Source organism: Labrus bergylta, chromosome 17 (genome assembly GCF_963930695.1).
Source record: "Labrus bergylta chromosome 17, fLabBer1.1, whole genome shotgun sequence".
In the NCBI taxonomy this organism is placed as follows: Eukaryota; Metazoa; Chordata; class Actinopteri; order Labriformes; family Labridae; genus Labrus; species Labrus bergylta.
In genome coordinates, this window is record NC_089211.1 from 26,084,388 (window position 1) to 26,110,887 (window position 26,500).

The 26,500-nt window shown below is 45.2% G+C and overlaps 2 protein-coding genes across 6 annotated transcripts in view; both read left to right on the forward strand.

The window, feature by feature from the left end:
- Nucleotides 1-13,416, forward strand: part of grk3 (G protein-coupled receptor kinase 3) — a gene marked incomplete in the record, with an annotated part of 65,673 nt that extends 52,257 nt beyond the window's left edge. The window contains 8 exon segments of the mRNA XM_065965490.1: nt 2,517-2,617; nt 3,078-3,144; nt 3,449-3,470; nt 3,473-3,543; nt 7,296-7,458; nt 7,610-7,746; nt 9,189-9,302; nt 9,395-13,416. Of these exon segments, the coding sequence (XP_065821562.1) occupies nt 2,517-2,617; nt 3,078-3,144; nt 3,449-3,470; nt 3,473-3,543; nt 7,296-7,458; nt 7,610-7,746; nt 9,189-9,302; nt 9,395-9,556 (837 nt within the window).
- A 2,044-nt stretch (nt 13,417-15,460) lies between these two features.
- LOC110001661 (unconventional myosin-XVIIIb-like) overlaps nt 15,461-26,500 on the forward strand; it is a 48,100-nt gene continuing 37,060 nt past the window's right edge. For 2 of the 5 annotated variants that reach the window (XM_065965485.1, XM_065965489.1), the window contains exons 1-12: nt 15,461-15,613; nt 18,011-18,187; nt 19,628-19,771; nt 20,982-21,401; nt 21,474-21,537; nt 22,878-22,990; nt 23,075-23,242; nt 24,390-24,600; nt 24,710-24,852; nt 24,936-25,036; nt 25,694-25,757; nt 26,226-26,370. In XM_065965485.1, the coding sequence (XP_065821557.1) occupies nt 18,149-18,187; nt 19,628-19,771; nt 20,982-21,401; nt 21,474-21,537; nt 22,878-22,990; nt 23,075-23,242; nt 24,390-24,600; nt 24,710-24,852; nt 24,936-25,036; nt 25,694-25,757; nt 26,226-26,370 (1,612 nt within the window). In that variant the 5' untranslated portion in view covers nt 15,461-15,613; nt 18,011-18,148. The remainder of the gene's footprint in view (nt 15,614-18,010; nt 18,188-19,627; nt 19,772-20,981; nt 21,402-21,473; nt 21,538-22,877; nt 22,991-23,074; nt 23,243-24,389; nt 24,601-24,709; nt 24,853-24,935; nt 25,037-25,693; nt 25,758-26,225; nt 26,371-26,500) is intronic. The other 3 variants (XM_065965487.1, XM_065965486.1, XM_065965488.1) reach the window with 3 other exon arrangements.

The following is a 26,500-nucleotide window of genomic DNA, read 5'->3' on the forward strand; positions in this document are numbered from 1 at the left end:
CTGTGCCTTTAAATGTTAACTTTCCAGCCGGCTGGTAAAACAAAGTCTATGGATGTTTACTCCGGCTTGTTTGTCTGTTGCCTGGAGGGATTGTTTACGTCCGATCTGATCGGGTTTGTTTGCTCGTCACGACTTTCCCAGACTTCATCACAGACGACCTTCAGTTCAGGTGTTGTTCTTAGAGAACAAGAAGGACGAGTCGTTTTTTTTTATTTTTATATTTTTTTATTTTATTATATATTGAGTTTTTCAATTTTGAGAGGAAACAAACAATAAGAACAAAACTGAAAATAATCTAGGGGCGCGCTAGTGGCGCAATGGTTAGGGCGCGCGCCCCATGTATTGAGGCTGTCGTCTCGAGCGGGAGGCAAAACTGAAAATAATCTAAACAAAAATCCACCCCAAACTAACAGATGCTGCAAATCATGTATACAAAGACATGGATGAAACTAGAAGTCTTTAATTTATTTCAGTCATGTTTCAAAGATTTTTAAAGAACGTCTGAACGTCTGGGGCTTTATCTGCAGAAAACGCTGAATCAGAGGTTCTTCCTTTTGGTTTGAACTTCATGGATGTTTAAACACGTTGTGATCAAGTCGACGCTCTTATTTAGAAATTCTCTTTGTCTGAAAGGTAAATCCGCGTCTCCAGTGTGTTTTTTGATTGTCCGTCAGAGGAACACACCGCTGAACCTTTTTCATGTCGTGGGTCAGACTTGAGCACACACTCGGGATGAATGGCGTCCATTGAGCCCAACCGGTGACATATCTGCTGTCGCCCACGCTTTCATTTTCTCCGTCCTCACGGAGGAGGAGAGCTCTGTGAGGGCGACGGGATGTGTGTGAGCCCCGATGAGTTCACGGTGACAAACCATGGAGGGAATTCTTTCACCATAGCTCACCACGGTGCCTGACAACACACACACACACACACACACACACACACACACGGGTGTTATTTAGCAGAGCAGGACCTCTAAACAGAGAAAGCATGATCTTCTGTATCACTATAAATCAGATTACAGTTTTAATCTAGCCAACTTAATCTGGTTATCCCTTTAAATCCTTGTCAGTGTGTGTGTGCATGCGTTGCCGTGCGCGTGTGTGGTGACAAAGACAGGCTGTAACACAGGCCCTGAGCGGAGGCTAAAAATACCGCTCTATATCGTCTTAGTGTTTATTAACATGATGAATGGTTTCGTTACATAAACACGGTGGAAGCAGAGCAGAGCGAGGGACGGCGAGCCAAGACAGGAAGAGACGGATAGAAGAAAGGAGGGAACAGAGCCGATAAATGTCCGTCCTGCTCTCTGAAACATCCCGACCCCAGCGTAAAAACCCGTCAGGAAAGGATTAAAAGGAGCGGAGGCCGACTTGTAGAGGTCTTTACGGGTTCAAAATGTTGCGTCCAAAATCGTCATGGACGACGGAAACTCATCCCAAGATCCCATCAGATGGGAATCAAACCATTTTTGCCCAAAGATGAATCGTCTTAAATTTACTCACCCACAAATGATCTGTGATGTTTCCATTTGAAGCTCGACATGATGGCTGCTGTGTCGTCCAATCAGACGTCATTTTTTATTATTCATGGTTTATTTGAAGCGAAAGACAACAGGAAGAATGTGTGACTTTTTGATCCAGTAGATGTCGCCCTTGAGCACCAGCATGAAACCAAAACAAACTGTTTGGCACACCTCCTCCATCCTGAAGCCTCCGCTCTCCTGCAGAGACACACCTCAACCCCCCTCCACTCACGTTCACACAAAGAAGTTTAGCACAAGTGGCTCACAAAGTCGTCCTCAACTCGAGCAGCAATCACCCGTGTCCTGCATTGTTGTGTAGCATGCTAATGTTAGCGCTCTTTATTAGCTCGATAGCTTCATATTGTTGTGTTAGCTATGCTAATGTTAGCGCTCTTTAGTTAGCTCGTAGCTTCACATTGTTTGTGTTAGCATGCTAATGTGATAGCGCTCTTTAGTTAGCTCGTAGCTTCACATTTCATGTAAACTGACACAGAATGAGCGTGATCTAAAAAACTCTTACTAACATCCAAATAATCAGTGAGTATGGTTCTTCTTCTTCTCTCTAGTTCTTGACTAAAACAGCTTTTATACACAAGGGGAGGAGCCTGCCGTCCGTCCATGTAAAACACGGCTCTGACAACAACACAGCCAGCGGCGACTCGAGCTTCTCCCTCATTGTAGACAGTCAGGACTCAGAGACACATTTACACAGGACAGACTTTATGATTTATTGATGTGGAACATGTTGCACGTTCAGATATTTGTTGACAACCTGCACAAAACAAATCAACAGTTTTAAACACCAGAGCGGTTCAGAGAGAACGGTCGTGTTTCTCAGAGTGTCCGAGACTTCTTGGAAGACCTTCTTCTCTTACATCAGTCAAAAGCTGAAATGATACCCCGTCTATTTTCAAACAACCAATTCTCACTTTCCCCTCCTCCCCTTCTTGTTCCTCCCCTCCCCTCCTCTCTCTTTCTTTCCTCCTCGCAGAATGTGGAGCTGCCAGACTCCTTCACTGCAGAGCTCAAAGACCTGCTGGAGGGGCTGCTGCAGAGAGACGTTTCCAAGAGGCTCGGCTGTCTGGGCCGAGGGTAACGCACATGCACACACACACACACACACACACACACCACACACACACACACACACACACACACACACACCACACACACACACCACACACACACACACACTACACACATCACACACACTACTGACCCCTGCCTGTATCAGCGTCCAGTGTGTGACCACAGGCTGATCATGAGTCGATCAGTCAGACTGCGTGTTGCTCATTAATGCTTCAGACTCCGGCTGGTTTAGTTTGGAGACGTCTGAGAATGATCCCAAAAAAACATCTAAAGTCAATTCCATCACATCGTCCAATCAGCTCTCAGCTCAGTGATGGATCTCTGTCTGCACTGGCTGTGTGCCTGAATAACAGGAGGATGAGTGTTTGTTAGAGGGCAGTAATGTGGCAACACACTGCCACCTACTGTTCAAAACACAAAAATAAACCCTTCTTTCCTCTCTCTCTGTGTCCCGCTCATGCAGAGCCCCGGAGGTGAAGGAACATCAGTTTTTCAAAGGCATCGACTGGCAGCAGGTTTACCTCCAGAAGGTGAGTGGATGAACTCTTTGTCACAGCCAATCAGTGAGGGCCACCTCTGATAGGATGGATATGTGAGGAGAGGAGTTAGGGTCTGCAACATTAAATATCAACAATAAACAGAATAAGAAAAGACTAATATTTACATGACTAAATATGAAACAGTGCAGTGGTGAATAGTGCAAAAGATGCTGAAGTAACATGATGAGTAAAAATGCAGTTATGTGACAGATGAGTCAATTAAGATGTTTATTACAGTATTTACATCAATGATTTTAATAAAACTCTCTCTCTCTCTCTCTCTCTCTCTCTGTAGTACTCTCCTCCTTTAATCCCTCCCGGGGAGAGGTGAACGCCGCAGACGCTTTCGACATCGGCTCTTTTGATGAGGAGGACACCAAGGGCATCAAGGTAAAAACACAGGTCACTTTGTTACTCACTCTCCGTCACTGCAGAGGAAGAATCCAACTCGACCACAGTGAGGGCTGCACTCACAGCGGGGGAGCGGGGGGGGGGGGGGGGGGGGGGGATCTGAAAGCGTCTCTTTACTTTCACAGGCGAGCCTCGTACATCACTCCCACTGCTTCAAACCTGCGTGACAGTCACAGTGAAGTGAGACATCACAGCAGCATCAATGTGACACCTTGAACTGTCAGTCTGAATAAGTCTTCAGATCACCTCGACCTGCAGAGCGGCTGCAGATCGTCCGATGGTCGTCTTATTTTAAAATGTGCATCATAACTCCGCCTCAGTTGTCGGTCAGCTTCACCAACTCTTGAGCCACGATCACAGTGTCTCCCCCCGGTGTCTCCCCCAGGAACTGCAGCTGTGTCATGAGCATTACATGTTACACACAGATTTATTTAGACATTTATTCACATTTAAAAGTTCAAGTGTGCTTCAAGGAAGAAGAAACTAGTTTGAACCCCAATTTCCACTTACTGCGCACCCTCACTCACTCACTCGCACGTCGCAAAACACCTGAATTTGGCGGTTAGCAGATGCCTTCATCAGCATGGTTTACGTCCTGTCGCTGCATCGTGCACGTCTGCGCGGCGAGGCATCGATTAAACGATTGATTTCAACACCACTGCAACGCGCTAATCAACAGCAGCAGCGTGTAGAAGTGCCATAGTACTTTTTTTATTTTATTGCACAAAAAAAAAAACATAATAGATGAATGGAAAAACAGACAGTACATAATGATTAGTTAATTAACAAAATATACATTTTGAAAGAAATGTGCTGGAGGAGCCAAATAAACCCAGAGGGGCTCGTGGAGTGGCCCTCCTAAAGAGAAACATGTAACACAGAGACAAAAACAATAAAGCTAACAAGAACACATACTCAATAAGGTGTAAAAGAAAGCAAAACAAGAAAGAGACAAATTAAAGAAGAGGGGGAAAAGTAAAATAAGCTCTTATGGCAGAGAATGATTATGATGGCACATTGGTTAACTGGCCAAGCAGGAAATAAATTGTTTTTTAAATAAGTTAAGGCTGGTGCTGTTTCTAATATGATTGGGTAAATCGTTCCAACAATGAGGTCCTCTGAATCTGATGGAGAATTGAGAAACACATTGTCATTACAATTACAAAGAATAATGACATAAGTACATATGCAGCGTACAACATTCTTCTGATTTCTGAGATTCCAGTTTAAACCTGATATCTACATAAGCTCGCCTCTATGGACTTGTTTTTCTTTGTTGTGGCTACTAAAGGGAGCGTAGAAGAAAAGGAAAACGCTTTCAGTGCAGAGAGGTTGTAGTTAGTGAATCTCTCTTTACAGGTGAAGCTTTAGGAAGAGAAGAAGAGAGCTGCTTTAGTGTTGAAGCAATAAAGATTACCTTTAGTTTCTCCTTCTTTCATTATCAGGAATGTGTCTGCAGTGAGTGTTATTCGTCCTCTGACACTCCTGTGCAGAGAAGTCAAAGCGTGTGTTTACATTCCCCCAGACAGAGCGGATCATTAACAGCCGTAATAATCTACATGAGAGAGGAGAGAATCCCCCAAAGCGACCGTCAACGAGCCCACGTCACAGACGAGTCCTGCAGAGTGGATGAGGGTATACACGTTTTTAATTTACCCTCAGTGACCTGCACGAGGACGACGCAGTGAAGGGAAAGTGTTAGTGTGGGAGCTTCATCTGGTTAAATCTCTAAAGGTCGTTCATGACGAGATCTTTATTGAAACACCGGAATCAGGAAACTTTCAAAGGAGATGTTTTCAGCTTTATTATTTAAAAACATTCAGATTATGTTACGATGTTGGACGTCTGTACTAAACCTCTGCAGCGTTTCTTAAACATAAGATACACAGTGGTTGACTAGACTCTTCTCCTCTGTCGCCCCCCGGTGGTGGAATGAACTTCCAAACTCCATGTGATCTGCAGAGTCCCTCTGCACCTTTAAGAAAAAGCTAAAGACCCAGCTCTTTATGAATACCTACTAACTTAATGATGATGGTCTCCATATTATTGATGATGATGATGGTAATGACGATGGTTTTTGTTTGATAACGATGACTTATAAGATGGTTTCTATACTGATTAGAGCTCTCAAGAACTGCCCTCAATGTTGTGCTTTGCCTCTGGTCACTTCCTGTCAGCACCTGTGTGTCCAATCAGACTCAAAGCTGATCATTTGCTCTTACTGACATTGTTCCCTTTTTTCTAGATCCTTGTTTGTGTTGTTCTTACTCTCTGATGTACATCGCTTTGGATAAAAGAGTCTGATAAGTGAATTGTAGAATTGTAGATGGCGTAATCCTCGGACGTGGTTTCCTGCTGCTCTGAACGAGACATTGAGAGAACTTGGCGAGACTTGGCCAGAACGCCGACGTATAAGAGCAAAGTTTTAGGACACGCCCACTCTGGAAACTCACTCAAATATCACCTTCACAGGGATTAAAGTTCTCCGTCAATTTCAAAATTGTAATATTTTTCGTCAGTATCAATCAGACAAAAAAGGTGATACAACACATTACCCACAAAGCACCACGCGACATGAATCACCTTTAAACTGCACCGTGTGATGACACAATGTTATATTAGCTTAACAAGCTAGCACTAGTTTACTTTTTTACTTTTAACGACTGAGTGGGTGAAAGTTCTGTCCAATGTAAAAAAAATAAATAAAAAAAAAGAAGCCTTCTTGTACTTAATAAAAATATACTTCTTACTCCACTGAATTTATAGAAAATCTTAAATTTGTTTGCTAGTTACTTCTCAGATTCAGATTTATAATGCAAAATAGGATGAATACACTATTTATCTAAATATCTTTATTATATACCCTGTGAATTCACAAGGTATCCAGATACAGGTATGTAAATAGGATTAGGTCCAACTGTAGCAATGACAACAAAATGAGGAACACATTAATGCATTAAAAAAATATATAAATAATATTCTGTAAGGTAAATTTTTGCAAAGTAACTATTATTCATTTGTTACTCCAGACTAAAGTCTGATATGTTTGTACTCTAACTTCTGTAACTTGTTTGAGGGTATTTCTGTGTTGTTACTACTTTAGACTGCTTAAGGTTAAGAACAGAGTCGGCTTCTTATTCCACTGTCCTAATTAGTATAAAAAAAACAGTTCCTCATGTATCATGATCTAATCTCAAAATGCTCCAAAAAGTCTCATTTGAATGTTAGAATAGATTTTTCCTATGCGGGGGAAATCCCCCCAGACCCCCCTAACTTCATTTACTTTTTTTATACTTTAAACAAAGTTTTATATAGATCACCTGCTGCAACTTTTACTTTATATATGCATAAAATTCACTTGACTGTAGGTCAAATTTGTTAAAAAGAAGCAAGCTCATATCTGTCAGCTGAGATCTTTAGCTTCAAAAAAGAAAAACGTGTCAATTGTATTCCTAAAATACAAAACACCTCTGTTGTTTTATACGTTGACAATTTTCTGTCAAATGTATTTGTTTTGCTTTAATCCCTGCTTTCAACTTCTTCTTTGACCAACTAACATCCGTTCATGAGGTAGTGATGCGTTGTAGCTGAGCTCAGCCGTCATCACGCCTTCCCTCAGCTGAGGGGGCGGGGCCCAGAGACCCGATAAGATGCGGTGTCAGAACACAACTTTGTTGGCTCACTCGTTCCTAAATGTCCTTGTCTCTCTCTCCCCGTCTGTTGGCGTGCAGCTGCTGGACAGCGACCAGGAGCTCTACAAGAACTTCCCTCTGGTCATCTCGGAGCGCTGGCAGCAGGAAGTGGCGGAGACGGTTTACGAGGCCGTCAACTCGGACACGGACAAGAACGAAGCTCGAAAGAGGGCCAAGAACAAACAGCTGGGCCACGAGGAGGGTAAGAAGAGAACAGTGATGATCACACAGTGTTCTGATTACAGCAGAGGTTCTGACTGTGTGTGTGTGTGTGTGCGTGTGTGTGTGCGTGTGCGTGTGCGTGTGTGTGTGTGTGTGTGCGTGTGCGTGTGCGTGTGTGTGTGTGTGTGTAGACTACGCCCTGGGGAAAGACTGCATCATGCACGGGTACATGCTGAAGCTGGGGAACCCGTTCCTCACCCAATGGCAGCGCAGATACTTCTACCTGTTCCCCAACCGGGTGGAGTGGAGGGGGGAGGGGGACACGCGGGTGAGTGTTCCTCCCAACACACACACACACACACACACACACACACACACACACACACACACACACATCACGTTCCTCTCCGTGTTCATGTTCATGTCTGTCCCTCTGCTGATCTGTCTCTCTCTCTCTCTCTGTCTTTATCTCTCTCTGTCTCTCTCTCTCTCTCTTTATCTCTCCCTCTCTCTCTCTCTCTCTGTCTTTATCTCTCTCTCTCTTTATCTCTCTCTCTCTCTCTTTATCTCTCTCTCTCTCTCTCTTTATCTCTCTCTGTCTCTCTTTATCTCTCCCTCTCTCTCTCTCTCTCTCTCTCTGTCTTTATCTCTCTCTCTCTGTCTTTATCTCTCCCTCTCTCTCTCTCTGTCTTTATCTCTCTCTCTCTCTCTCTGTCTTTATCTCTCTCTCTCTGTCTTTCTCTCCCTCTCTCTCTCTCTCCCTCTCCCTCTCTCTCTCTCTCTCCCTCTGTCTTTCTCTCTCTCTCTGTCTCTCTCTTTATCTCTGTCTCTCTCTCCCTCTCTCTCTCCCTCTCCCTCTCTCTCTCGCTCTCCCTCTCTCTCGCCCCTCTGCATAAAGGACTCGTGGTTTAAACAGTTAACAAAGAGAGACGGGGTGAGTGCTAACAGGTCCAGGTCTCTGCTGAGTCCTCAGAGTCCCAGTGTAGATGTGTAGACCTCGTCCCCGCTTCAGAATCTGTAGTCTTACTGCTTCAGTGTGCGTGCTCCTCCTCAGGCTGACCCAGAGAGGCGTTCAGGTACAAACACGCTCAGCTGGTTTAAAGCCTGCAGTTTAATGAAGCGACCGAGCATCAGGAGGGAGCGACGAGAAGCTGCAAATAAAACATCAGAAGAAGAAGAAGTGAATAAAGCTTCTCTGTTCTGTATGTTAGCAAAGACAGAACTTCCTGTCAGCCTCCTGCTCTCTCCTAGTCCGCTGTAGTTCCTGCTTTGTTGATGTCGTCTGTGTTTCCGTGAGCTGAATGAACTCAACATGGCAGCTTCAAAGTGTCTCTTACGTCCCGTGTCCACCTTCAAAATAAAAGCGCCACGCTTCAGTTTGTCCACCTTCAAAATAAAAGCACCATGCTTCAGTTTGTCCACCTTCAAAATAATAAAAGCACCACACTTCAGTTTGTCCACCTTCAAAATAAAAGCACCATGCTTCAGTTTGTCCACCTTCAAAATAATAAAAGCACCACACTTCAGTTTGGCCACCTTCAAATTAAAAGCGCCACGCTTCAGTTTGTCCACCTTCAAAATAAAAGCACCATGCTTCAGTTTGTCCACCTTCAAAATAATAAAAGCGCCACACTTCAGTTTGGCCACCTTCAAAATAAAAGCACCACACTTCAGTTTGTCCACCTTCAAAATCCTCAGGCCGGTTTCAGAAGAATAACTCAGGATTCACAGTGGACTCTGCTCATTTTCTTTTCCTCGTTTGTCTTCCAGCAAAACCTGCTGACGATGGAGCAGATCGTGACGGTGGAGGAAACGCAGATTAAAGACAAGAAGTGCATCCTGCTGCGCATCAAAGGAGGGAAGCAGTTTGTGCTGCAGTGCGAGGTACGCTCGCGGCGCTCCAGGCCCCTGACTCTTTAAACGTGAGATAAACACAAACAGCTGATGTTGTTTATTCTTTTGTTGTTTACGCGCAGAGTGACCCGGAGTTCGTGCAGTGGAAGAAGGAGCTGACGGAGGCGTTCACAGAAGCTCAGAAGCTGCTGCGCCGCGCCCCCAAAGTCATCGGGAAGGGCCGCGCCGCAGTGGTGGAGCTCTCCAAACCTCCCCTCACACACCGCAACAGCAACGGCCTGTGAATACACACACACACACAAACACACACACACTTATATATGTACAAATACACACACACACACACACACACACACACACACACACACACACACAGATTAACACACACACACACACTGCACCCCAGCCCCCCCTCCTCCTGAATCAGCTGCAGGACATTTGACACCTTCCCAAGCCCCGCCCACAATGCCTCGCAGTGTGACCACCAGCCTCTTACACACACACACACACACACACACACACACACACACACACACACACACACACACACACACACACACACACACAAATCGACATGATGACCAATCATCTAGTTTGTTTTTTTTGTTTTTTTTCGCCATGGGACCTCGCCAGTTTACGGAGAGGAAGACGAGAAACATTCTGGGAGGACTCAGCATGTGAAGAAACCTCTGCATGAATGTGACGTCCCTGTGTCTCTCTGTCCCCCCCTCCCTCCCTCTCCCCCCCCCTCCCCCGGTGACCCCCCCCCCCCCCCCCCCCCACACTTGGACCTCCGCCTCACAAATGAGCCTGAGAGACTCGTGGGGTGAAACATTTGATCTCCTGGTGTCTCCGAGGCGATGACATCAGGAATCAGCGGGTGGAGGGGGGAGGGGGGAAACAAAAGAAGAAGAGGCTGCTTGACTCGCTCTCCTCAACCCCCCCTCCCTCTCCTCACCCCCCCTCCCTCCGTTACTGAAGTGCATAAAGTGCCAACTTGGATATTTACTTGAGTCACCTGGAGCGCCCGCAGGACCCGCTCGGTGACAGATACGGTTGTTGTCGGGGGGGGGGGGGGTTTGATCATTCCAATGCAGACAAACAGGAACTACAAGAAGCCACAGACCTGCTCTCATTGGCTCTCACACAGCCAGTTACCATAGAGACTGGGATTCCATTGGCTGGCGGGAAACAGCAGCCGGTTGCTATGGTAACCATGAAGACTGGTATACCTTTCAGAGACAGAGGGAGGGGGGGGGGCTGAGTGTAAATAAGAAACCCTTTCTCTGTGCATCTCCAGTGTTCTAGTCCCACGTGTTTGCATTATCGGGGATTCTCTGTTTGAGGGTCTGAGGGGGAGGAGGGAGGAGGGGGCGGAGTCTGACAGCTTTCAATCCCTCACAGCGCTGCGTTACCTCACTTGGACTGTGTCAGGATTTCTTTAGGGGCCAAATGTATCGCTCTCTGCTCGTACGAATGTCCGTGTCGTCGCCTTGCAGCTTTTTTGGACATTTCTGCGTCCCGCTCGCTCACAAATCGACCTTCAGTCATCGTGTTCTGAGACCGTCAGTCGGCTGCTGGTGGCGGGAGAAAAACAAACCCAACACAAACACTTCATAAAGTGGTCTCTCGGAGGTTATTTAAATGTTTTTCTTTTGTAGTTCTGTACAGGCAGAGTTAGACTGCATTTCCCAGAATGCACCGGGAGAGCCTGCTTAGAACTCTCTGATGCAAGTTGAAGCAGGAAGTAGTGAGAGTAGAGACGAGCTTTCAGGAAAACAAACATGAATGTTGCGCCCTCAAAACGCACGACGGAGCTGCAACACACGTCTGTCACGTTCGTCGTCGACGTTTCGGTTTGAAATGATTTTATTCTGAAAGCGTTTTAATCGGACGACTCAATAAATAGAAGCCTCAAAGCACACTGAAGAAGCTGCAGCCGGAGCATCAGTCTGCGTGAACTCTGCGTGAAAAATCCCTCAAAGGATCGATCAACGCTCGTCAAGAAAAGTCGCCATGAAGTAATTTCCTGTTCTTGAATTGAACGCCGCCCGCAGCTCGGCGTGCAAGTGTCGCTCCTCGTAGAACGCCAAAGCAGAATCCTGCAGCGCTCCCTGAAAAAAATCCACGCTTGAAGTGAGCAGAAAAAACGTCTCTTCTCTCACCGGCGACCTTCAGCTGTAGATTAAAAATTAAAAACACGTTTACAAATCAAAAGTCTGCAATCGATGCTCTTAACAGTAAAGAGTTGACGTGTGTTGCCGTGGTAACCTTTTCTTAAATCAGAACAATAACTGATCTTCTGCAGGTTTGAGACACAAAACTGAAGCTGCAGGGAGGACGAGTGTGCAGCAGCCAGCGCGGTGCAAAAATCACACATAAACAGAGTTTACTGAAACGCTTTCAAATCGGCCAATCAGGACGTCCGCGAGGTGAGGCGCAGCTGAGAGAGTTTCCCTCGACGTCTAGCTCCGATTTGATCTCTTTTTTATTTCCTGTAATGAAACCTTTTCTTAATGTAACGCTTTATTCAAAACTCGATGACCGAACTGAGAAACGCAGCAGCAGCAGAGGAGGATGAGGGGGAGGAGCTAGAGGAGGAGGGGGAGGAGCTAGAGGAGGGGGAGGAGTCTCTGGTTTGATACTTTTTCAGGGTTTTTCTTTCTCATGCAGTAATGTGTCCTCGTCTGTGATGTCCATGCATTTCTGGAGCTGTGACGTGTGATCTGCCGGGGAACAAGGGGATGAATTAAGGGTGATGGATGAAGATGATGATGATGATGATTTTTCTTTGTAGCCTTTTAAAAACCGGTCAGGGGGGAGAAGTGATCGTCGCCTCTCGACGTCTCTTTTTATTTTTGTAAACCAAAATGGTTTTTATTATTTTTTTGTTTTCGTTGTTGCACCTTTTTTTTTAGCCCGATGTGTTACTTAACTAGTTGTTCAATGTGCCAAATAACTGTTGCTGATGGAGAGGAACCAATGGGAAGCCTCCTTTTCTCTGGACTCTTTTCGACCCCGCTGATTTCTAACACGGACTTTGTGTTGGGAGTCACGGTGGCGTCTTTTTGAAGGGTACAAAACTGTGACCAAACCGAAGAAGGTGTGTGTGTGTGTGTGTGTGTGTGTGTGTGTGTGTGTGTGTGTGTGTGTGTGTGTGTGTGTGTGTGTGTGTGTGTGTGTGTGTGTGTGTGTGTGTGTGTGTGTGTGTGTGTGTGTGTGTGTGTGTGTGTGTGTGTGTGTGTGTGTGTGTGTGTGTGTGTGTGTGTGTGTGTGTGTGTGTGTGTGTGTGTGGCCATGGAGACACACACCTGCCACCCGGCTCTACTCTCTCTCTACTCGTGGCTGAAGGTTTCCTTTCTGACTGTGTGTGTGAGCGTGTGTGAGCGTGTGTGTGTGTGAGCGTGTGTGTGTGTGAGCGTGTGTGTGTGTGAGCGTGTGTGTGTGCTTCATTCTGTGCGGTCGCCCGGTGGACTCTTTCATTTATTTTTATTTTTTTCTCACACAGATTTTCACGAGACAATTAAAAAAAGGATGGCATATAGGAAAAAAAATCAAAGTATATATAAAATATATGTGTATATGAAATGACCAGATGCTCTAGGTTTATTTAAAGATGTAACGGTGAGGAGGAGGCGTGGTGTCGGGGGGAGGGGGGGGGCGGGGGGGTCGATGTGACTTTAATTGTTTGTGGTGACGACTTCAGCTCAAATCTTTGCACATAAAGACTTTAGATATCGTACCTGCGAGTTCCAGATGATTATTTTTGTTTGAATACAGGACTCTTTGCTCTTTTCATATTTATTGCGTGCGAGGGGAGCGCTCTCTCTGGCTCCGCCTCCCCTCGGCGTGCGTGCGCGAGCCCTCAGCCGAGAGCTCGCCGTAGAACCTCCTCCGGTTTACGCCATCTTTGTTTAGTTTTCGTACGCCACAGACAAACACAGATACTACTGGCTTTGGGTTATTATTGCCATTAAGGTTCTGAGAATACTGATATATAATTGATGATATTATTCCATGATTATGATTAAATTTATTTTATTTCAAGGATTTCTTTGTTTCCTTTGGTTTTCACACAGGTAGGACGTTGCGTGTTGGACTGCTTGTAAAAACAGTTCATGAATAAAAATCCTTTTTCCGTGTCGCCTCGTGTCGCTGCTGCTTTGATTTCTCTTCAACACCAGCTGACCTTTGACCTTTCTCTGTGACCTCTGGGTTTAAAGGTTCACGATCACAAGAGAGAAAATGTTTGAAGTGTTTGATCAGGATTAATCACATGTTTGAAATTCCATTATTTCACATTTAAAAAATAAAAATTGTTGGGCTTTTATTTTGAAGGTTTGTACTCTGAAGCCAAGAGTACTTTTCTTGCTGTATGCTTTTATTTTGAAGTAAAGTTAAGAAGGTTAGGACAGGAAGTTAAGCCCATAAACAGGAAGTGGTAAGGGATCGTCAAACATCTCAAATCAAATGGTAACAAAGGTCAATGTGTGATGTCATAAGGTCAATGTGTGATGTCATAAGGTGGATATTACTTTGGACTCGTCAGCTGAGCTGTCTGAGAGTTTGTTAAAGTGAAATGAGACATTCACAGATGCAGCAGTTTCCTGTTGTGATGTCCTCATCCAACAAATTGACTTCCAGGAGACTTGATTTATAAAGATTCCTTGAAGTCTTTGGTTTCCAGGTTTCCAGGTGTCAGGAGGTTCAGGATTCCTGGTCTTTATTACAAATTCTTCAGTTATTACATGACACCACATTTTCTGTTTACTGTGTGGGATGTTTATTCTTTTCTGTGGCCTCCATACGTGGAGCTTTAATGCAAATGATGACCCCGAGAAAGCAAATGAATCCAAACGAGCTCACAGCTGGAATATTCCAGATGTTTCTCCTGCGTGCAGATGATGAACACTTCAAACATTTCACCTCCAGCAACATCCTGATGTGACGTCCAGACTTTACACCCCCCGAGCTCCGCCTGTAAGTTCAGAGGTAAGAGGATAAAAAGTGAAGCAACGATTCTGACTTTTCCGGACATGAGGAGCCGGATCTGAAAGACAGAGGCAACGGGTAAATACAAAATAAAACAGGAAGTGACAAAATTACTCAAACACATGGACGGAAACTAAATGTGACCTCAGGTAACTTTTGTGTAAAGATCTCAAGAAAACAAACTCGTCATCAGGGGAAACCTGAGAGAATAAAATGTTTGACTGCATGTCCTCTTTGGGCTTCCGTCCAAAATAACTTTGTTTGAATTGTATTTTTTTGTACGTGTCATGATGTTCAGCATCACAAAAAACCTTAAAGTGAAATCTCTGACTTCACTAAAAGTCACTTTCCATAAATACAGAAGAGGATTAGGGAAACTGAAAAAAAAATGTTTGGTTCTGACTTTTTTTTCAGAATTCTGGCTCCGAAAAAAATGAGTCAAAATTCTGAGAAAAAAGTCAGAATTAAAAAAAAAGAAATAATTTTTTTTTTTTTTAAAGTCAGAATTAAAAAAAAAAATCTAATTAAAAAAAAAAAAAAAGTCAGAATTAAAAAAAAAGAATTTTTTTTTTTTTTTAAGTCAGAATTAAAAAAAAAAAAAATCAAAATTTAAAAAAAATCAATTTAAAAAAAAAAAAGAGTCAGAATTAAAAAAAAAAAAAAAAGTCAAAATTTAAAAAAAAAATAAGACTTAAAAAAAAAAAAAAAAAAGTCAGAACAAACATTTTTTTAATCAGTGGCCCTATTCCTCTTCCGTACATCGGGGGAGGTGTGTGTTTGGAAACTTGGTGTGTTTGTCCCGGTTGTTGTTGTTGCTGCAGGTTTTTATTTTTTCTCTCCTCTTCCTCATGGAAACCAGCAGGCTCCTCCCCCTCCTCCTCACCTCGCCCCCAGTTGGAGCTGTCAATCAAAGTGGACAGCTGATGCGGTGCAGATCTGCACATGTGCACATGTGACCTCTGACAGAACAGCCGGCGTCCATTACCCCCCCCCCGCATACAAACACCTTTAAGAAGACGACTCGACTTTTTGTTAAAATCGATTAAAGATTCTTTCTATCGTATGACTCCTCTTCCTCCTCTTCCTCTTTCCTCTTGTTATTCAGTCTCAATCTTTCTTCTCCAAACAGGGTCTTGTTCCTCACGTCCTCCCCCGACATCCCCCCCCCACAGATATTTATAGAGGCCTCGTCTGTCAGCCCGGCCGTGTTGCTTATCGCCCTGTGTGTGTGTGTGTCACTCTATTTCTGACTCTCCTGCAGTCACTGTGTGTGTGTGTGACTGTGGTGGTGTTTGTGTGGCAGCCGGACTCTTAACGTTAACCTCCTGGATATTTCTCTGTTCCTGCAGGTAAGAAGCCGTGTGCTCTGCGTCTTTGTTGCTCTCTCGTGTTCTTCAGAGATCTGAACTTTGTGTGGTTTTTGTCTCGAGGTGATGTGAGCTGAGGGCCCGACGGGGGCCTCGGTGCTTCAGGGACATTTGATTCACACAGAACATGACTCGAGTACTTCACTTTAGATTTTGTTTTTGAATGTTTTCACTTCATTTTCTTTAACGTGAGGTTTTGTTTTTGTCCCTCGTGGCTCCTTGGAGGTCATAACTCGTCCCCTCACGTGAGATCTGAAGTTTAAAACCAGAACTCTGAGTCATTCAGGAGCTACTGAGGCTAACGCTGCCTCCTTACTCCTGAAACAGATTCTCTAAACCTGCTGTGTTCATGTGTGTGTGTGTTAGAAAGGGTTTGTTCTGGGGCGCTGGTGGTGCAGTGGTTAGTGAGCACACCCCATGTATGGAGGCTATAGTCCTTCAAGCGGGTGGTCCAGGTTCAAATCCCACCTGTGGCTCCTTTCCACTCTCTCTCTCCCTGATGTCTCTCTATCCACTGTCCTATCTCTCCATTAAAGGCACAAAAATCCCCAAAATAAATCTTTAAAAAAAAGAAAGGCTTTGTTCTGATTGGCTGAAGGCCTCATCCGGTAGAAAGTAACCGTCGACTTGTTTACAGCGACAGACTCAGCTCGTTGCTTAATGTGGAGTCATGAGGTTTCATATCCAGCCTGAGGCAGACGAGCTGCTCGCTTCATCTTCTACTAAAAGAAGAGGAATGAAAAATGAAGTTTTGATCTGCTTCCACATGAGCACCAAACATCTGAAAACCTTTAGGAATGTTTTCAGGGTGAGCTGCGTGTGTGAACGCAAACAGTCGGATATTTCACTCTGATGTTACCCCGAGTTTTTCCTGCCGGCCCCCCCAGAGTAAGTTTTCCATGAGATGATGTGAGAACGAGGGAGGAAATGTTCAGGAGAATTCACAGAGAGCGTGCAGGAGGGAGGGGGGACGATCACCGTGCCTGTAAAGAAGCACCTTCATTATGAACCTCCAGTTTGTTTGTTGATATTGTGAACAAGTGGAATGACACATGGCGGCCAAAGTGTCACCATCGTTTCACACTCTGTTGCTTCTTCGGCAAAAATTTCGGTTTCAAAAAAGTTGAAATCCACATCATCCAAACTGAAACATTCCTGAAACTTTCTAGAACATTTCAATCTGACTGCTCCTGAAATCTTCCTGAGTTATTTGTTCACTCACATCCTCACATCGGGCTCCTCTCCCAGACGGACAGGAGGGGGGGGGGGGGCTCAAAAAGTAGGACATGACAGAAAAAGAACAGGCGACAATGTGTTTAAAGAGTCTGACACTACGCTGACGGCCTTCTGCCTTCAGATGCAGGTCGCTCACCGGTCCCAGGATTTAAACGTCCCCCCCGCTCGCTCGCTACGATTAATTCTACTTCTCGTTCTCTCAGGTTTGTCGGGGGGGCCGACAGGAATAATCCTAATGATTTCAGGAGTTTTGTGAGTGTGTGAAAAAACACCATTTTAAACTTTGAATGGAAGTTTTCATTTATGATAGTCACCGTGTTTCAGAAGCGGTTTCTCTGATGTATCGTGGACGTTATCGACTCTAAAGATCCTTAAATCATCCGCATTTCCTTCCAACATTGTTTGGCTGCTGAACAAATGAGCTCAATTAACGTCTGGCCAATCAAAGCTGCTGTTTTTGTCCCTGACAGGCTCCGGTTGTTACTCTGAGTGTTTGTCAACATTACTGAAAGGACCCCTGCAGAGAGAGAGCTTTAAGTTACAGAGGAAGAGGATTTATTTTATTCTAGAGCCCGACAAATGAATCGTCCAGCCGATAATATCCGCTGATATCAGTGTATCCAGTGACATCAGGATCGGCTGATTTTATCACAGATCATTAACGATATCTCGTGGACACACTTTTGTCCCCCGGCTTTTATTTCATCCATAACGAACGGCTCGTTTGAAAGCTTTAAAGTTAATAATCCACTGAAGAGATTTAGGAGCGTTTTGTACCTGTTAGTCTCCATGATGTTTAAAGTGAGGGTCATGCTCTTTAAATCCAGGAAGTCACCTTTAAGTCGAGCTTTTCTGACAGGTATCTGTGTGTGTCGGCTGATGTAGAGAATGATCGATGTCACCGAAAACCAAAAAACTCCTGAAGTGTGAAGACGATTCAGAGACAGTCTCTTAAAGAATAAAAACGCCTCAGTGGACACAAAGTGTGTGAAACCTCTCAGTGATGGAGGACTGAATCAGCTGATGTGGTTTGAATAAAAAGTGACTTTTTTCTGTCTTCTGTTGAAGTTTTAAATCAGATCTGACACGTTTTCATCATTTTCACGTCTGAAGCTTCACGTTTTCCTTTTCTCTGTCTATCAGGTTGTGTTTCTCTGCGCACACACACCACCACTCTGACATCACACCTGGCTGACCTCTGTGTGACCTCCCCCCCCACACACACACACCCCTGAACCCCTGATCCACCACCCCCCCTCCCTCCCACCCGTCTGAGCAAACATGGCACTGTCGTCACGCTTAAAACTGTGGGAGAAGAAGGTGCAAAGACGCTGCATGAAATAATCCTAAATGCATGTGTGTGTGTGTGTGTGTGTGTGTGTGTGTGTGTGTGTGTGTGTGTGTGTGTGTGTGTGTGTGTGTGTATTGATTACACAGTGAGTGGACTCTGATTCATCACTGAGAGTCGTCCTGCTGCTGTCATGTGTTCGTTGGTCATCCTGCATGTTTGGAGTACGAGTTAGAGCTTTTTAAAGACACAACCCGTCACACATATCTGAGGTTTGAAACCAGCAGGAGCCGATGTTTGTGTCGATTCAAAATACTTCAAAATAAATCATGACATTCTCCCATTGGGTAAAGTATTATTCCACAAACACAGCGCTTACATTTCACTGTGTAGCCTTTACAAGACACGCTTTATACTTCACTTTCACTCAAACAAAATTACATACAAAATTCAATTCTCTAAATTGGAACACTTTAATTTGACCAAAAACTCGAATGTATCGACCTACAGATCGGTGGCCTGCTCTGGTCACACAAGGTGGTCAGCAATGGTTTCCACCTGAGCAGCTTGTTTAAGTTGGTTGTTGGCGGCGGCAGGATTTCCACCGTGGACGACTGAAAACGGACACTTTACAGTGTGTGCAAAACGCAGCATATTCATTGGCTGTTACTTTTTAAAGGAAGCTGTAAGTCTCCTGGAGCTCTTTGGAAAACGCTGACTTCCTGTTCAGTATGACAGCTCGCCTACCTGTCGTTACGCAGCAGCTAAGCTAAGCATGAAAAGCTAACAGGCTAAATGCTAGCTAAGCAACAGCTTCAACGCCAAGATTGATTTCTATTGGTTAAAACAGCAGCCGACATTGATTGACATATAGACAGATCAATGTTGGAAGCATGGTGTCTTGTTTTGGTTGGTTAAAATGGGGACAGGGACTGTTCAAAACTGGGACATATTACCGTGGTGCTTTAGATATTTGTGGGACACAGAGCTTGAAACAGGACGATCCCGGTCAAATCGAGACGTATGGTCACCCTACTTAAGGTCTAACGTCAAAGCTGCGTTTCAAAACCAAGTACAAACAGATTCATTTACCAACCATGGACTTAAAGGTGCGCTGGAAAAACTGTGTTGAGTTCATCTGGCTCAACCGACCCTCGAAGTGACGAGACTGACTGAGGAAAAAATGGCTTTACAGTCTTCAAATGTAAATCTGAGAGACGTCATCCTTACTTCAGGGGAAGGTGTGCAGGCACTAAACATGCATAAAGAAGTATTCAACCTTTTCCTCATCTATACAGCAGTTAATTTGCATAAAAGCTAACCAGCATGTTTAATGTAACTCGAGAATGTTTGCATGAAATGTCAGAAACCTTCATGAACCGTTTTGTTTTTTTCCTGAAAGTCCAGATCAGACACGACTTGTTGTTTTGTGTCTGTTTGAAACCTTCTGTCCTCCATCGGTTACACCGCAGATAAAGGAGGAGAAAACGCCAGTGGCCGCAGCCGACCCTCCGCCTCCTCTGTCCGCTCTGCCGGGCGGCTTCCTCAAACAGCTGGTCAGAGACTCGGAGAAGGAGACCAAACAGAAAGAACCGGAGGCCAAAGACGAGAGAACTGTGAGGGATTACTCATTTAAATTCCAGACCTGAACCTCAAAAAAAGAAAGAAAGAACACAAAACACTCTTAACATCCCCAGTCCTTATGCTAAGCTAGGCTAACTGGTCTTGTGTCTACCTTTGTTGTCTCCCCGATAGTGTCCCCCCCCCCCCCCCTTGACTTTATGTTTGGCTCTATTTTAAGCATTGCAGAACAGAGCTAGGATATTGTTTAATCCTAATTCTAGTCATTATGCTAAGCTACGCTAATTGGTCTTGTGTCAAAGTATGTTCCCTCCAAAAAAATGATGCCTCCTCTCTTTTGGAAGTATTTTTGTTTAGCATGTTGTTAGCACATAGTTAAACCTTAAGATGGGTTGAAGTTGAGCATTAATCAAAACGGAGCTAGGCTTGCCACTTCCCCCGTTTCTAGTATTTATGCTAAGCTATGCTAATGGTCGTGTTGTGAAGTCTGTTAACCTCCAACAAAGTGATGCCCCCTCTCTTCTGGAAGTATTTTTGTTTAGCAGGTTGTTAGCACGTAGTTAAACCTTTGGTGTGGTTGAACTCAAGCATTACACAATAGAGCTAGGCTAGCCACTTCCCCCTTTGTCTGGTATTTATGCTAAGCTAAGGTAATTGTTCTTTTGTTAAAGCCTGTTTTCCTCCAAAAAAGTGACCCCCCCCCCCCTCTTCTGGAAGTATTTTTGTTTAGCATGTTGTTAGCACATAACGTAAAAACTTTGGTTCACTGCTTTGGCTAGCCACTGCCTCATTTTACTTGTATTTATGCTAAGCTATGCTACCTTTTCAGTTTCTGTTGAACTTTTTTTTTTTTTTTTAAAGCATTTTTCTTTCCTTAAAAAGTGTTAGCGGTACCGTTGCCCTCCATGTGGGGGATTAGCCAATGCAGATACATGAGTTAGGCTAGCTCTTTGCAGCTGTTTCTTGTCTTTATGCTAAGCTAACCAGTCTCGTGTAAATGTCTATTTTTTTCATTTAAACTACAGTTTGGCTCTAGCCTTAGAAATTATTTTTTATGTGCTGTCTGAAATGATTGAGTCTAGCTTACAGTTGGGTCTATATTAAGCATTGCTAAACAGAGCTAGCTTAAGCTGCAGCTTTATGTTTATGGTACAGACATGAGAGCGGTGTCTAACTCTCCAGAGGTGGTGAATACATTTTCTTAATAATGTTCCTTTAACTTGTTTCTTTTTCTTTTCTCCTCAGCAGCCAAGCAAACTGAGCGACAACCTCGTGCAGCAGTTCCTCCTCCCGGATCAGACTCCTCCCATCCTCGAGGCCGAGATGTTGCTGCGGGCCGAGCAGCTCATCGACAACAGCAAGCAAGGACACAACTCTGCCCAATCAGAGGGCAGCAGGTCAACGTCTCAGATGCTCGTCGTCACACCTGAACAAAGGGAACCCAGACAGGTGACACCGGAGCCGCCAAAGAAGAAACAAGCCGACATAAAACCGGAGAAAAGCCAGAAGAAGAAGCAGGAGAAGGAGAAGGAGCGGATAGAGGAGGTGAAGCAGGTGAAGAAGGTGGAGAAGAAAGAGGAAGTGATGGAGGAGAGACTGGAGCCGGAGGGAAGGCTCGCAGACACGACCGTAACAGAACAAGTCAGCAGAGAGGCGAGTGTGAAGGTGTGATCGAGTCCTGTTTTTATAATGTCACCACACAAAGAGCAAACCTCACAGCTCCTTTTTCCTCTTCAGACGAGAGACGTTTGGTATGAAGCCGGAACCGTGTGGTACGTCCACAAAGATGGTTTCACATTGGGTGAGTCACACACACACACACACACACACACACACACACACACACACACTCCATGTGTCGCCCAAACAGCGGTGTCTCCCTATAGTCGCACTGATGGAAAAGAACGACACTGCTGCAGGTTTTTCGTTTAAAAAAAAGTGCCCACTCAGCATGGTTGAAACAAAAAAGATCGGTCTCTCCTCTTGTGGAAACCACAGGCTGTAAATATTTAATAGACGAAGCGTCAGTGAGGTCACCCGTCTGTTCCTGCAGGGGGCGCTGGAGTCCCATCGATGGCGGTCTCCATGCTGGAAATGCTGTCTCAGTCTAACTTTCAGTCAACCTAACGACAGGCTGAGAGCTGGAGCTGAGGCGGGTTTTAAACCTCCTGACAAACCGTTACACCGCGCCCACCTGTCAATCAGGTCAGCTACACGCCTTATTGTGAATAACTCTTATCCTTCATCAAATCAAAACTGATGAGTCATCAAAACATTCACCCCCCGTACAGTGTGTGTCCATCCAGACATGAGCTAATCACACCTATTTGGTTTTTTGAACCAGGCTGTAAACATGTTCATCTCTGCTGTAAAAACAGGCTTTTTAGAATGGGTGTGTATGTGACTTCCTGTGCTTCTGCAGCCAGCCTCTAGTGGACACTCCAGGAATTGCAGGATTTTACACTTCAGCATCGGCTTCATGTTTCATCGTCGTTGTAAACAGAAATAATCGTCTTTGTACGGAGGCCACAGAGTGTGAGGATTAGTCCAGTGGTCTGATAATCCTGTGGCCTGTTATTGAACCTTCACATCATGTTACATGACAAACACCGATCTGTCTCTACATCTAGCGACCTATCACCCCCGCTCTAATCGCATTAGACCTTCACACTGAAACAATGACCCTGACCCCTGACCCCTGACCCTGCTCGTTTACATGCAGGGATCAGAGAATAATGCTGGAGTGAAATGCACACACACACACACACACACACACACACACACACACACACACACACACACACACACACACACAACCGTGCAGCAGTGTTCAGAGCCAACTTCCTGCAGAAACCTCGGATCAGCTTTGACTCACACCTCAGGTTTGATAAACGTATTAAATCAGCTGTTTCATCCCGCTTGGATTTCTGCACTTTACTGTCCTCTTGTCTCACACATGACCTGAAAACAGCTGATCTAAACACGTCGTCCACGACAGCTCAGCCTCTCAGACCTGAACCTGGTCTACTTATTTTAACCCCTCATGGTTATTTACAGGAGATCTAACCGCTGACTCAGCGTCTGTAAGTGTGTCATCAAAAGGAGAGTTTGACTATATGTTCTCTGATTGGTTTGTTTCAGCCACTCAGTTGAAGCCAGATGAAGGCACGCCTGAACTCCCAGAAGGCCGAGTGAGAGTCCGCCTGCAGACGGACAGATCGCTGCACGACGTCACAGAGTACGAGATCGAGAAGGTACGAGTTGTTTGAAGAGATTCTCTCTAAGGATCCTTCTTTATGTGCAAAGTAAAGTCACCTTTAAGTCTCCTTCCTCCTCAGTGTAACCCGTCAGACCTGGACCTGTGTGAGGACCTGAGCGACCTGCAGAGCGTGAACGAGTGTGGAGTCCTGCACACGCTCACCAGTCGAGCTAAAGCTAACATGCCGCTAACACGCGCCGGACCGAACCTGTTGAACTTCTGGCCTCCGTTAGAGACGCACAGCAAGGTGAGGAGGCAGCGCTCCACTTACTGATGGTATCTTTATCTTCAGGTCCTTCAGGCTCCACCTGCTCATCAAATAAACCACATTAGTTTGTATTCAGGATTCATCTGCAGACTTCCTGTCACAAGTAATCTGAAAACATGACGAGTCTCTGGACGGTGTGTTCAGGGACTTTGATAAAAAGTCAGTCTGTTTGGTCACAACTTAAAACTAACAACACATGAAAACATGGCAGACACATGTCTGGTAGTGTTGTAGTCAAGAAGACCAGACTAAACGAGACCAAGACCCAGACCAAGACCAAGACCAAGACCAAGACCAAGACCAAGACCAAGACCAAGACCAAGGCAGGGCGAGACCGAGACAAGACATTTAGGGAGCGAGACCGGAACAAGACCAAGACTAAGACTAAGACCAAGAAGAAGACCAAGGCAGGGCAAGACCAAGTCAAGACTGAGACCAGAGTGCTCCGAGACTGAGACAAGACCAAGTCAAGACCGAGACCAAGACCAAGACCAAGACCAGGACCAGGACCAGGACCAAGACCAGGACCAAGACCAAGACCAAGACCAAGTGAAAGTGCAAGACCAGGACCAAGACCGAGTAAAGACTGAGACCATGAATCTGAAGGATCCTGGAGCCTTTTTGCTTTTTGTTATTCTGCACCAAACAGACTCAACATTTCCTTGAAGGCGAACTTTGACCTCTTTGACATTTTAGAAAACCTGAATTTAAACCTCCCGACCTCTGAGAGTAAGTGTGTGACATACAGGAAGTGTGTGACATACAGGAAGTGTGTGACATACAGGAAGTGTGTGACATACAGGAAGTGTGTGACATACAGGAAGTGTGTGACATACAGGAAGTGTGTGACATACAGGAAGTGTGTGACATACAGGAAGTGTGTGACATACAGGAAGTGTGTTTTATTTATTTGTATTTATTCTCACTGAGCTCTCTTCATTACTTTAGTACATTTGAGTCTTTGTCTCAAACTCTGGTTTTTACTCCTCTCTGAGAATCGTCTCAGCGTCTTCTGAATCCTGCTCTCTGTGCTCATCTGTCTTCTTTGAATGATTTCTGTAGAATAAGAAACATTTCAAAGATCCTCTCGTTTCTCCTCTTTTCTTTTTCCTCGTCCTCTCCTCAGACTCCGAGGTCTCGTCGGGGGGAGTCGGTGTGGGACGCTCCTCCGGCTCTGACCGCTCTGGTCAAACGTGTGTACGTGTCGATGGTCGGGACCCGGAGAGACCACAGCGTGAGCGCCGTGGGACGCAGCGGCACCGGGAAGACGACGGCGTGCCAGGCCTTCACGCACGCTCTGCTCGATCAGGCGGGAACGACGGGGGAGAAGATCAGCGGTGAGAGAGGAGCGGCAGGACGAGTTCATGTGGAGTCTCACTCTGCAGACCTTCTGATTATTTATTTATTTGTTTGTTTGTTTGTTTGTTTGTTTGTTGGCGTCCTCAGCTGAGCGCGTGCGGGCCATGTTCACCGTCCTCCGCTCGTTCGGCTGCGTGAGCTCTCAGCACAGCCACGCCTCTTCTCGCTTCGCCATGGTCTTCTCTCTGGACTTTAACCACGCGGGAAAGGTCTCTGCAGGACACCTCCAGGTACGAGAACAAACACAATCAACATGAAGAGTTAGAAACAGCTGCACACAAACACAAACACATCTTCTTCTTCTCTCCGTCAGACGATGATGCTGGATAAATGGAAAGTGTGTCAGAAAACTCCAGGAGAGAGTAACTTCCTGGTCTTCTCTCAGCTGCTCGGAGGACTCAGCACAGAGATGAGGTAACTAGAAAATACTTTGTTAACATTACTCGAGTATCTTTTGCAAAAATGTGTAAACAAACAAACAAACAGTGTCGGGTTTCCCCCCCCACACGGCCGTTTTGGACGCCCCTCAGTTTCCCAGATATGAGAGCAGTTATCAGGTCAACAGGTGTTGCAGTGATGGAAGCGGTCAAGAGAAGTGGTTCAGATAGAAGTGATTGTACCCGACCTAAAAAGCCTCTGCATGTTTCTAATAAGCTCCACGAGCAGAAACGTGCTCAAACTAGGATCAATATTGGAGATGCTTTTGAAAAATGGAGAGAGGTTAGAACACAGAAAGGTTTACAGACCCATGCAGAGCTGGATAAACACTGAAGCTTCAGAGTCCACCACATGGTGACCTGAGTGAGAGGGGGGGGAGACAGCTCTCTATGATGTTTAGAATTTAGACTGCAGTACCCATGTTAACCACTTGAAGTCAGAGTTACATACTGCTCCTTTAAAGGACTTTAACTTAGATTCTTGAGGTGGGGGCAAACCTCAAGTTGGAAACCAGTGGACTAAAATACTTAGTGTGTATTTAAAGAAGTGAAATGTTTCTCCATCTGTAACATCCACTCATCAAAGTTAAACTACAGTTTTAAATGTTTCCCCTCCGTGTCTCTCTCTCTACAGGACAGAGCTGCAGCTTCATCAGCTCTCTGAGTCCAACTCCTTTGGGATCGTTCATCCCACCAAGGTCAGTAAATCTCATTCAGAATAACATGACTTTAAGTCTTCAGGTCGTCATGTGTAGATTTCTTTTCTAAACAGTCTGTGTGTGAACAAGCTAACCACAGTACAGCAGAACATAGTTTGTGTTTGGCGTTTAGGCTCCGCCCCCATCACTCCTCTCAGTGTTATTATAAATGCAGAAGTTTAGGGAGTGGATGCTGGGGTGGAGGTTGGGAGCACGTTTCTGGATCAAATTCAAAGACACTTTTTGTGTGTTTGGGTCCAAAGTGTTCATGTTCAGGTGAGGGCACGGGATGGGGATAAAAATAGAAAAAAAGAGCCAAAAACAGAGTCTGAGTCCTGCCATGAAGACGGACTCAGACTGTGAGCGGAGATGAGATATGACTCAGCTTCGTCTCATTTGATCCCTCTTCTTCCTCCCTGTCTTTATGTGTGTGTGTGTGTGTGTGTGTGTGTGTGTGTGTGTGGTCAGGTTGAGGAGAAACAGCGAGCGTCTGTCGCCTTCACCAAGCTGCTGACTGCCATGGAAACGCTGGGCTTCTCGTCCGGCGAGCAGAAGGCGATCTGGCATGTTCTGGCCGGTATTTACCATCTGGGAGCAGCCGGGGCCTGCAAAGGTAACACACTGACTCATCTTCATCATCTTCATCACTCTGTTTACAAACCCTGCACACACACACACACACACACACACACACACACTGTACAGAACAAAAACAAGGTTATAAAGAGGGTGTAGAGGTGAGG